The 11,513-nt window shown below is 52.5% G+C and overlaps 1 protein-coding gene across 1 annotated transcript; it reads left to right on the top strand.

Moving 5' to 3' along the window:
• Positions 1 to 508: 508 nt before the first annotated feature.
• Fbxl12 (F-box and leucine-rich repeat protein 12) lies at positions 509 to 5,307 on the top strand. The gene is made up of 3 exons (XM_013033969.1): positions 509 to 861; positions 971 to 1,043; positions 4,015 to 5,307. Exons 1-3 carry the CDS (start codon positions 776 to 778, stop codon positions 4,834 to 4,836), a joined length of 981 nt encoding a protein of 326 aa, XP_012889423.1. The 5' UTR covers positions 509 to 775; the 3' UTR covers positions 4,837 to 5,307.
• The last annotated feature ends 6,206 nt before the right edge of the window (positions 5,308 to 11,513 follow it).

The following is an 11,513-nucleotide window of genomic DNA, read 5'->3' as shown; positions in this document are numbered from 1 at the left end:
GCTTCTGTGTTTCTAAATACCATGTTTCTGAGTTGCCTTCACCAGGCCTCTTTTTCCTCAATTTATCCTGACTCAATTTCACTCTGCCACATCCTCCACGCTCATCCTGCCCCAAGCTCATTGTCTAGGGTTAAAAAAAAAATCCCCTTGGAACATCCACTCGTCCCAATCCTATCCCAGGGCCTCAACTCCATCCCCCAAATGCCTCCCAAGCTTCTTCTTGGGGTTCCCATCATGGGAAGCGTAATCCAACCCCTAAGATTCCCCCCGAACGTGGGGTTGCTTCAGCGACTCAGGCTCGGTTCCAGATTCCGCCCCTTGACACGCTTTCCGAACTGGATCTAGGCCGAAGCCACGCCCCCGAATCAGACCACGCCCCCAAGATGCCACGCCTTCCACGCTTGCTCTGCTTTCTCCTTACGAGCGGGACCTCGTCACGCCCACCAGCCGTGACCACGCCCCACTATGTATTCAAGGTCACGCCCACCGAATTGGCGCTTATCACCGGGCTGGCCTCTGGGCCTCGGCCCCTCACGGCCCCTCACAGCTCCCCGCGGCCCCACCGGCCAGGCTCGGTCTCGGTCACCGGCCCAGGCCTGCAAACCGGCCCCAGCCTTAGGCAGTGGGAGTTCTGGAAGCCCACTATTTCCTCAGGAAAAGTTCTGGAAAAGTGAGTTTTGTCAGTCGACTTTTGGAAGTCACGGCCAGAGCCCCTCCAGGCCGCCTCCAGCGCCGCTGTGACCGGAAACGGAAGTGCGTGTCGGTCAGTGGAACCATGGCGTCTTTAGTGGACCTGCCGGACTTGGTGCTTCTGGAGATCTTCTCTTACCTCCCGGTCCGGGACCGGATCCGCATCTCCAGGTGCCGCCCCGCTCCTCGGGGGGAAGAGCCGGGCAGGGGCGCACCCGGAGATGCCGACCGGGACCCTGGCGAGGCCGGGGTCGCGCTAACGACCGGTCACCTCCCTCAGGGTCTGTCACCACTGGAAGCGGCTGGTGGACGACCGCTGGCTGTGGCGACACGTCGACCTGACGCTGTACACGGTGAGCTGGGCCTGCGGCGGGGGCGGGGCCCGAGGGGGTGTGGCGGGGGCGGGGCCTCGGCGCAGCCTGGTTTTGCCTGGGGTCCATTCCTGCCCCGCCCACCCCTGCCTGGCCCGGATGTTGGGGGCTTTGGGGAGGGGGTGGATTCGTGCCTAAGCTCGTGCTTGGTGCTTTAGCAAATATTGGGTTAGGACTGCGCAGCGTTTTTCGTTGTTATTGGTGGTGGTGGTGGTGGTCGGTTGGTTTGGTTCTGCTGGTTCCACTTGAGCTACGCTTGCAGTCTAGCATTTTGCAGGCCCATGGGTCATGCAGTCTCATGGATTTCTCTGCTCAAGCCATCCTTGGATCTGGAGCCTCTGGATCTCAGCCTTTTGTGTAGATGGGATGACAGGGAGGGAGCCATCAATCAAGCCTGGTGTGTGTGTGTGTGTGTGTGTGTGTGTTGGTAATGGGTCATTGTGCCCTTGGGCACTGTCCTTAGCTTTTTCTCTCAAGGCTGGAGCTCTACCACTTGACCCGCAGCTCCACTTCTGGCTTTTTGCTGGTGACTTGGAGAGAAGAGTCTCACCGATTTTGCTGTCCAGGCTAGCTTCGAACCGTGATCTTCATTTCTCAGCCTCTTAAGGTGTGAGCCACCGGTGCCTGGTTCCACTTGCTTTACCACGCTAGAAATCCAATCTTACCTTTAGTCGTCCCTTGGTGAGGACATTGGTTCTAAGAGTGCGAAAGTCCCAGGATGCTGACATCTATATAAAATGACATGGTGTCCTGTGTACATTGCCGGTAGACTTTATCTGCAGATGACTTAGAACATCTGATAAAGGGTTGGGAAGGTGGCTCAGTAGTAGAGTGCTTACCTTGCATGCATGAGGCCCTGGATTCATTTCTCAGCACCACCTAAGCAGAAAAAGCCGGAAGTGGTGCTGTGGCTCAAGTGGTAGAGCGCTAGCCTGGTGCAGAAGAGCTGAGGGGCAGCGCCCAGGCCCAGAGTTCAAGCCCCGCGACCAACAAGAAAAACCCTGAAAACAAAAAGAACATCTGATAGAATTCAAGCTGTGTGGAACTAGTTGGTTTTTGTCATGTGATTTTTTTTAAAATCAGCCCTGGGGCTTGAACTCTGGGCTTGGGTGCTGTCCCTAAGCTCTTCAGCACAAGGCTAGTGCTCTACCACTTGAGCCACAGCACCATTTCTGGTTTTCTGGTGGTTAATTGGAGATGAGAGTCTCATGGACTTTATTGCAGGGGCTGGCTTTGAACCATGATCCTCAGATCTCAGCCTCCTGAGTAGGTAGGATTACAGGCATGAGCCACCAGCTTCCAGCTTGTCATGTGATATCTTTAGTCATCTAATAATTTGTAGGAAATGATGACCCCCTCCCCCCCCAAAAAAGGATTATGTCTGTTTAGCACAGATGTCTTTGTCTAAGTTGTTTCTGCTGCTGTTGATTGATAGGAAGTCCCCAGAGGCTGGCCTGAAGCCACAGAAATTCCCCCTAGGGGCTTTGCAACGTCTGCCTCCCCACATCTGGTTTATATCTTAGTGTGTATAACCTAAGGAGGGTCTCATCCAGCACTTTGCCAGGAAAGGTTGATTTTTACCCATTGGCTTTGTGCCTATTTTGTATTTTGCTGACTAGGGCTTCTACACTGGGGAGTTAGTTATCTGCCAGCAGCCAATATTTCTATTCAATTTCTAGGAGCCAAACTTACAGGACTACATTTGGCCAGGAAAATTTGTTTCCTTTGTCCAAAAATAGTCAATAAAGATGAACATGGTGGTGGGTCCCTGTAATCGCAGCACTGACATATGGAAGTCATGAGTTCAAGGGCAGCTTGGGCTATGTAGGGAGTTAATCTCAAACAAAACAAAGTATTATTCAATAAAATGTATACTGTGAAGCCAGGCATGGTAGTACAGGCCTATAATCTTAGCACTCAGGAGGCAGAGGCAGGAAGAACTGGTTTGAAGCTAGCTTGAACTATATAGTGAGACTGTCTCAAATCAGTTATGCTCTAGACTGGGGATGTAACTCAATGGTAGGGTATTCTGGGTATTTTAGGGCCCTGGATTCAGTACCCAGCACAAAATATTAATTCAATATTTATTTTTTGGTGCCAGTTCTGGGGCTTGAACTCTGGGTGCTTCCCCCGCCCCCAGCTTCTTTTGCTCAAGGCAAGTGCTCCACCACTTGAGGCACAGCTCTACTTCTGGCTTTTTTGGTGACTCACTGGAGATAAGAATCTCATGGATGGGCTGGGAGGTGGCCCAGTGGTAGAGTGCTCGCCTTGAGCTAAAGAGCTGAGGGACAGCGCCCAAGCCCAGATTTCAGGCCCCACGACCAACAAAAAGAAAAAAAAGAATCTCATGGACTTTCTTACCCTGGCTGGCTCCAAACCACAATCCTCAAGTCTCAGCCTCCTAAATTACTAGGAGTGAGCCACCAGCACCTGGTTATGATTTTCTGTAAGACAACAACAACAACAAAAACGCACATATGTATGTATGTATATATATGTCTATACAATAAATTAAAAAATAAAACAAAAATATGCGTCTAATATGCTAGGGGCAGTTTCAGCCTGTTTTAGTCTGTACCTATTTCTCCCAGAGGTGGCCATCAGTCAAAAGGTTATAGATCCGGGTGTGGTGGTGCATGGCTGTAGTCCCAGCCTCTGGAGGAGCCATCGGCAGCGGCCAGATGGGTGTTTGAGGCCAGCCTGGGCGGCACCGGCAGACTGGGGCTTCCAGGGCCGCGTCTGGTTTTCTGTGTTGCGTAGGGCGCAGTGGGAACCCGCTCCGCACACAGAAGGACCTGGGTTCTAGCAGTCGAAATGGGGATGCCAAACCACCTTGCCCGGCAAGCCCAGAGGGGACACCCGAGCCCATGCCGGGGTGTGCCCGCCACCAGCTGGGCACTGCCGGGACTCCCCTGGCCTCTGACCCGTCACCCCCCATCCCTGGCTCTTACAGATGCGGCCTAAAGTCATGTGGCACCTGCTTCGCCGGTACATGGCGTCGCGGCTGCACTCGCTGCGGCTGGGCGGCTACCTCTTCTCGGGCTCCCAGGCCCCCCAGCTGTCCCCCGCCCTGCTGAGGGCCCTGGGCCAGAAGTGCCCCAACCTGCAGCGCCTGTGCCTGCACGTGGCCGACCTGAGCATGGTGCCCATCACCAGCCTGCCCAGCACGCTGCGGACCCTGGAGCTGCACAGCTGCGAGATCTCCATGGCGTGGCTGCTGAAGGAGCAGGACCCCACGGTGCTGCCGCTGCTCGAGTGCATCGTGCTGGACCGCGTGCCCGCCTTCCGCGACGAGCACCTGCAGGGCCTCACGCGCTTCCGGGCGCTGCGCTCGCTGGTGCTGGGCGGCACCTACCGCGTCACCGAGACCGGCCTGGACGCCAGCCTGCAGGAGCTCAGCTACCTGCAGAGGTTCGAGGTGCTGGGCTGCACCCTGTCCGCCGACAGCACCCTGCTGGCCATCAGCCGCCACCTCCGCGACCTGCGCAAGCTCCGGCTGACCGTGGGGGGCCTCTCCGCCCCGGGCCTGGCCCGGCTGCAGGGGATGCCAGCCCTGGAGAGTCTGTGCCTTCAGGGCCCCCTCATCACCCCGGAAATGCCCACCCCCGCCGAAATCGTCGCCTCCTGCCTGGCCATCCCCAAGCTCCGAGTGCTGGAGCTGCAGGGGCTGGGCTGGGAGGGGCAGGAGGCGGAGAAGATCCTGTGCCGGGGGCTGCCCCACTGCGTGGTCATCGTCAGGCCCTCCCCCAAGGAGTCCATGGACTGGTGGATGTGAGGGGACGCCCCTCTCCCGGGCCAGCCCGGAGGGCGGGCCGTGGTGGAGCACCAGGACAGCCCAGGGCCTCGGGGCGGGGCGTCGGAGGGTGCCCGGCGTGTGGGCATGGCCACGGGCAGGGCTTCCCCCCACAGCCCGCCTCGGGGAGGCCCACCCCGCGTACGAAACAGCCACCAGAGCTACCTCGTGAATACCCTGTCCAGCGCAGACCCTGCCCTATATGCAGGCTATATGCAGTGCCTTTTCCCGGGTCATCCTCAGGGTTGTGTCCTCAGGACCCCCGAGGGGCTGGAGCTGGGGCCTGGGGCCTCGCCCTTCTCCAGCCCAGGAGGATGATCCATGCCTGAGCTCGAACCTATGCAGTCCCTTCTCTCCGCATGCGAGGCATTGGATCTTAGTGCTCCAAGCCTGTCTTTGCATAGCCAAATGTTTCCAAAGGTTCTATTTTGTATTCTGCTTTTTTCAAGTTTTCCATGGTATATATTTTGCTATTAAAAAAAACCCAATAACCTTTTTTTTTAAAGCATTTGGTTCATTCATTCCACAAGTGTTTCTCGAACACCCATTACTTTTTAGGCATGGTACCCGGAGCTGTAGTGGAAGGGGTAGGTTCATAAGCAGGTCAGTACATTGGGATAATTCTGGAACATGGGGAAGGTACTGCCACTTAGTAAAGGACAGAGATGAGAAAGGAGCCAGCAGCCATGGACTGAGGAAGAAGAGATGGAGGCTGGGATGTGGCTCATGCCTATAATCTTAGCTACTCAGGAGGCTGAGATCTGAGGATTGCAGTTCAAAGCCAACTCCTGCAGGAAAGGCTGTAAGACTATTTCCAATAAACCACCAGAAACCCAGAAGTGGTGCTGTGGGTCAAGTAGTAGAGCGCTTGCCTTGAGCTGAAGAGCTGAGGGACAGTGTCCAAGCCCAGAGTTCAATCCCATGACTGATCCCCCCCCCCCCCCGCAAAAAAAGAATGAGTGCTTGTCTAGCATGTGCAAAGGCCCTTGAAAAGGTGGGGGTGGGGAATGAACTTGGCACTACCCAGAAACAAGAAGGCGGTGGCTGCATCAGGCAGTGTCTGCAGGTGGCTCAGGATGTGGGGTTCCAGTAACAGCTCCTCTTCCTGCCCTTTGAGGTGGAATTCTTTGCGGATGCAGGTGTCAGCAAGCCAGGGTCCTGGGCGCCTACCTGTGAGCTAGAGTGAGTGAGGGGCAGATGGAGCTCAGCCTCAGGTCTGTGGAGCCAGGAGAGAGGGGTGTGAGCTGGGCCTGTTAGGGGAGCTGGACTAGGTTCTTTGCTGGGTTTTCTTCACAAGGACCCCAGATGTGACCATGCTTGGTCTAACTGTCCAAATCTGACCAGCCCTACCAACCTGAGTCACTGACTCTCACTGCACCTTACCTCTAGACTCTGCAATGGTTTTTGTTGTTGTTGCTGTTTCTGTTTTGTCGGTTGTGGGGGCTGAACTCTGGGCTTGGGAACTGTCCCTCAGCTCAAGGCTAGCGCTCTACCACTTGAGCCACAGTGCCACTTCTGGCTTGTTCTGCATATGTGGTGCTGAGGAATCGAACCCAGGGCCTCATGTATGCAAGGCAAGCGCTCTACTGAGCCAACTTCCCAGCCCTGTTTTTTTTTTTGTTGTTGTTATTTTTGTTTTTTTTTTTGGGTCCGGTCATGGGGCCTGAACTCTGGGCCTGGGCGCTGTCCCTCAGCTCTTCAGCTCAAGGCTAGCACTCTACCACTGGAGCCACAGCGCCACTTCTGGCTTTTTCTGTTTATGTGGTGCTGAGGAATCGAACCCAGGGCCTGATGCTTGCAAGGCATGCACTCTACCGCTGAGCTACCTTCCCAGCCCCAACTGTTTTTTTTTTTTTTTTGCTTATGTGGTGCTGAGGAATGGAACCCAGGGCCTCAGGCATGCAAGGCAAGCGCTCTACCACTGAGCCAATTTCCCAGCCCAACTGTTTGGTTTTTTGAGATAGGGTCTCACCTGTAGCCTAGGCTGACCTCTAACTTGTTCCTCCTACATTGGCCTCACAGAAACTGACGTAAGCCAGGTGCCAGTGGCTCATGCCTGTAATCCTATCTACTCAGGGAGCTGAGATTTAAGGATCATGGTTCAAAGCCAGCAAGGGGGGTGGGAGTTGGCAATGTGGTTCAGTGGTAGAGTGCTTGCCTAGCATGCATGAAGCCCTGGGTTCGATTCCTCAGTACCACATAAACAGAAAAAGCAGGAAGTGGGAGAGTACTAGTCTTGAGCAAAAGAAGCTTGGGGACAGTGCCCAGGCCCTGAGTTCAAGCCCAAGGATTGGCAAAAAAAACAACAACAACAAAACAAAAACCCAAAAAAAGAAAAAACAAAAAAAAGAAGCCATCACGGGCAGGAAAGTCCGTGAGACTCTAATTTCCAGTAAATCACCAGAAAACCAGAAGTGGCACTGTGGCTCAAGTGGTAGAGCGCTCGCCTTGAGCTAAAGAGCTGAGGGACAGCGCCCAGGACAAGTTCAAGCCACACAACTGACCAAAAAAAAAAAGCTGACATGCAGGTATGCATTACCACACTCAGTTTGGTGACCCCTTTTTCTTGTCAGTTGTGGGGCTTGAAATCTGGGCCTGGGTGCTGTCCCTTATGCTCTACCACTTGAGCCACAGTGCCACTTCTAGTTTTCTGGTGGTTAACTGGAGATGAGTCTCATGTCACATGGATGTTCCTTCCCAAGCTGGCTTTGAACCTTGATCCTCAGATCTCAGCCTCCTGAATAGTTAAGAGTTACAGGCGTGAGCCGCCGGTGCCATCAGTGACCCCCTTTTTTTTGGTCGGCCGTGGGGCCTGAACTCTGGGCCTGGGCATTGTCCCTCAGCTCTTCAGCTCAAGGCGAGCACTCTACCACTTGAGCTACAGTGCCACTTCCAGTTTTCTGGTGGTTTATTGGAGATAGGAGTCTCACGGTCACTCCTACTCGGGCTGGCTTTGAACCTCGATCCTCAGATCTCAGCCTCCTGAGTAGCTAGGATACAGGCGTGAGCCACCAGCGCCCCGCCAGTGACCCCCTTTTTTCACGTCTACCTCCAGAGGGTATAGGCAACACCTACCAGTGAGTCACACCCCTTGCTAAAAGTAATTTATCCTAAGTTAAGCACAGTGGCACATGCCTATAGTCTCTCTGAAGCATATCACTTGAATCTGGGAATTCAAGACTAACCTGAGCAACAAAGTAAGCCTGCCTCAAAAACTTCTTGCCAGACGCCTGGTGGCTCATGCCTATAATCCTAACTACTCAGAAGGCTGAGATCTAAGGATCACAATTCAAAGCTAGCCTGGGCAGGAAAGTCTGTGAGACTCTTAGCTCCCATAAACCACTCAGAAAACCAGAAGTGATGCCATGGCTAAAGTGGTAGACCACTAGCCTTGAGCTGAAGAGCTAAGGGACAGTGTTCAGGCCCAGAGTTCAAGCCCCATGACTGACAAAAAGAAAAAAAAGGGGTCACTGAACAGAGTGTGGTAACGTACACCTGTAATGTGAGCTTTCTAAGTTAGGGATATAGCTCAGCATTACATCACTTGCCTGGCATACACAATCATCACACACAAAAAACCTTTTAAAGGATTAAAAATTGTGCTTAGAGCTGGGCACAGTGGCTCACACCTATAACCCTAGCTACTCAGGAGGCTGAGATCTGAGGATCATGGTTCAAAGCCAGTCTGGGTAGAAAAGTCCATGAGAGTCATTTCCAATTAACTACTCAGGAAAAGCCATTAGTGGCAGTGTTGCTCAAATGGTAGAAAGCTAGCCTTGAGCACAAAGAGGCTCAGGAATAGTGCCTAGTCCCTGAGTTCAAGTCCAAGGACTGGCAAAAAAAAAGTTTTGCTGACTAGAGTAATACATTTATAAAGAAATTATAACATTACAGAATATAAACCTCTTTTGAGTAGCTGGACCCAAAGGGAGTCATTATGGAAAGTTATACATCTCATAATCTACAATATACTTTGTGTACTTTGGGGCTTTGGGGAAAAATCAATACATGACACCCCTTTATTTCCCTTCCCAATTTCGGTCCAGTCACAGGAATTACACAGGAAGACATTAACTTCATCTGGGCCTGGTGGTGCAAGCTTGTAATCCTAGCTACTCAAGACACTCCCAGGTCAAAGATAACTCAGGTAGAAAAGACTCCTCCTCCAACTAAACAGCACACACACACACACACACACACACACACACACACACACACACACACACACGAAATGCTCCTCAAAGACACACCCCCAGTAGCGTACTTCCTTTAACCAGGCCTCTTCCTCCTAACAGTCCATACCCATTCTGTTCTAAATCAATAGGTTATCCACTGATGAATTCAGAGCTCTAGTGATCCAATCATTTTTAGAAGCCTCACCTTTGAACACTGTTACATTGGGGAACGAAGCAAGAATCTTTTTTTTGGAGGGGAGGGCAGTGGAGAACTTCATATCTAAACCATTGCTAAATACAACAGAAAAAGCTGACCGAATAATTTCCATTTTCACAATATGGGAAGAAAACTAGTAGGTGAGCATGGACGTAATGGTGGTTAGAGCAGGGACGAAGGGAAGTGATACTAGACCGGTTTTCAAAGGTTGAACTGGAGATCCTCATGCCAGCTTTCCTATATTAGCCTGTGGGCCTGGGAGTGGCCATCACCAAGTTTGACTTGGTGATGATCTAATCAATAATGGTGCCATGGCAGAGCTTCCCAGGTATGTGAAGGACCTTGTCTTCTTGGTTGGTTGTGGGGCTTGAGCTCAGATCCTGGGCGCTTTCCCTGAGTCTCTTATGTTCAAGGTTAGCTCTCTACCGCTTAACCCACAGTGCCACTTTTTTTTTGGCCAGTCCTCAGGCTTGAACTCAGGGTCTGGGCACTGCCCCTGAGCTGCTTTTGCTCAAGGTTAGCACTTGAGCCTCAGTGCCACACTTTTCTATGTGATACTGAGGAATCAGACCCAGGGCTTCATGCATGCTAGGCAAGCACTCTACCACTAAGCCACATTACCAGTTTTTGAGTGGTTGGAGATGAGTCTCATGGGCACTTTTCTGCTCAGGCTGGCTTCAAACCATGATCCTCAGATCTCAACCTCCTGAGTAGCTAGAATTATTAGTGTGGGTCTCTGGCATCCAGGGAAGGACATTTAAAGGTAGGTATGTTGTCTTGAGTTTCTCATATGGGATCTGCACAGCTCTCTTCCTTCCCCTTGGTTTTTTATTTTACAATACTGGGGTTTGAATTCAGAGCCTTATGTTTGCTATGAGGGTTCTGTACCACGTAAGCTACATTCCCAAGCCCTTTTTGCTTGGTTTTTAAAATTTATGTGTGTGTGCCCATGTGCATGCATGCCCATGTGCCCTGGTCCTGAGGCTTGAACTGAGGGCCCAGATGCTGTCACTGAACTTTTGCTCAAACCTAAGGCCTTACCTCTTGAGCCACAGCTCCACTTTTGCTGTTTTGTTGGTTAATTGGAGATATGAATGCATTGGACTGGCTTCAAATCATAATCCTCACATCTCAGCCTCTTGAGAAGCTAGGATAACAGGCTTGAGCCAGGTGTAAATGCTATGTACAAATCTATATAACATAATTGCCAAAGATTACAATATATTACTTCCATTTATCTTCCCTGCTAGAGTATAACGGTGGCAATAATGTCTGATACTTTTGCCCTCTGTACTGAAGTTTGAACTCAAGGCTTTGCTTTGATAGACTGGTGCTCTACCATTGAAGCCACATGCCCCAGCCCCTTTGCTTTAGTTCGTTGTTCAGATAGCCTTGCATTTTATTCCTCTAGGGCCAGTATGGGACCACAATCTTCCAACTTTAGCTTCCCAAGTAGCTGGGATTATGAGTGTGCTCCACCGTGCCCTTTGATTTTGTGAGACCAGGTCTCATGATGTAGTCCAGGCTAGCCTGGAATTCATTTTGTAGCCAGGATGGCCTCAAACTCTTGGTCCTTCAGTCTCAGCCTCCAGTGTGTGGAGATTCTAGATAAGAGCACCATTCATTACTGTGTGACTTGGTTATTTTCCCGACACAACGCCTCGCTAGTGAAAAGAATTCAGTGATCTGGGCCTAAGAAAATAGAGAAGAAATAAATACAAAAAGTTAAAGGGCAATTCTTAGAAGAAACACTGACACCTAATGGAAAATGGTTTTGTTTTCTCTTCTGGCGGGGAGTCGGACGGGGCCTCCACGCCGGCCCTCCACCGGTGTCGGCGCGGCCCGCGGCCCCAAGGCAGGAGGGCACCGCGACGATGCCACCGTCCTCCCACGGCACCTGCGGATCGGGAGGACGCGGGCTGGCCTCCAGGCCTCCTCCCGGGGCTCCTGGGAGGCCCGAGCCGGCCCGTCCTCTAACAGGTCGCTCTCCTCCGTGTCCTCTCCGCACCGGCCCCTCACAACGGCCAACGCCTTCACAAGCGGGAGCCCAAAACGTCACAAAGACGCAGACGGTAATATGACGAAGGCGAAGGGGGCGGAGCGAGCGGCAGGGGCGAGGCCAACTGGTAGGGCGAAGCGAAGATGGGCGTGGCCGGGATGGACTGATAATAGGCGGACAACAGAAAAGGGGCAGGGTAAACAAAGGGGGCGTGACAGCGTGAGAGGCGTATAGTGGGCGTGGTGCAGCGTAGAGGGGGCGGGGCGAG

The sequence above is a fragment of the Dipodomys ordii genome, unplaced genomic scaffold (assembly GCF_000151885.1).
Source record: "Dipodomys ordii isolate 6190 unplaced genomic scaffold, Dord_2.0 Scaffold180, whole genome shotgun sequence".
Lineage (NCBI taxonomy): Eukaryota > Metazoa > Chordata > Mammalia > Rodentia > Heteromyidae > Dipodomys > Dipodomys ordii.
Note: the sequence above shows the minus strand (reverse complement) of the source record. Positions and strands in the feature narration are given on the sequence as shown.

Excerpts from the sequence above, each read along its gene's own strand:
- Fbxl12 (XM_013033969.1), top strand. The coding sequence starts at position 776 with ATGGCGTCTTTAGTGGACCTGCCGGACTTGGTGCTTCTGGAGATCTTC. Across the intron at positions 862-970 it reads GACCGGATCCGCATCTCCAG|GGTCTGTCACCACTGGAAGC; the intron begins GTGCCGCCCCGC and ends CACCTCCCTCAG. Across the intron at positions 1,044-4,014 it reads TCGACCTGACGCTGTACACG|ATGCGGCCTAAAGTCATGTG; the intron begins GTGAGCTGGGCC and ends TGGCTCTTACAG.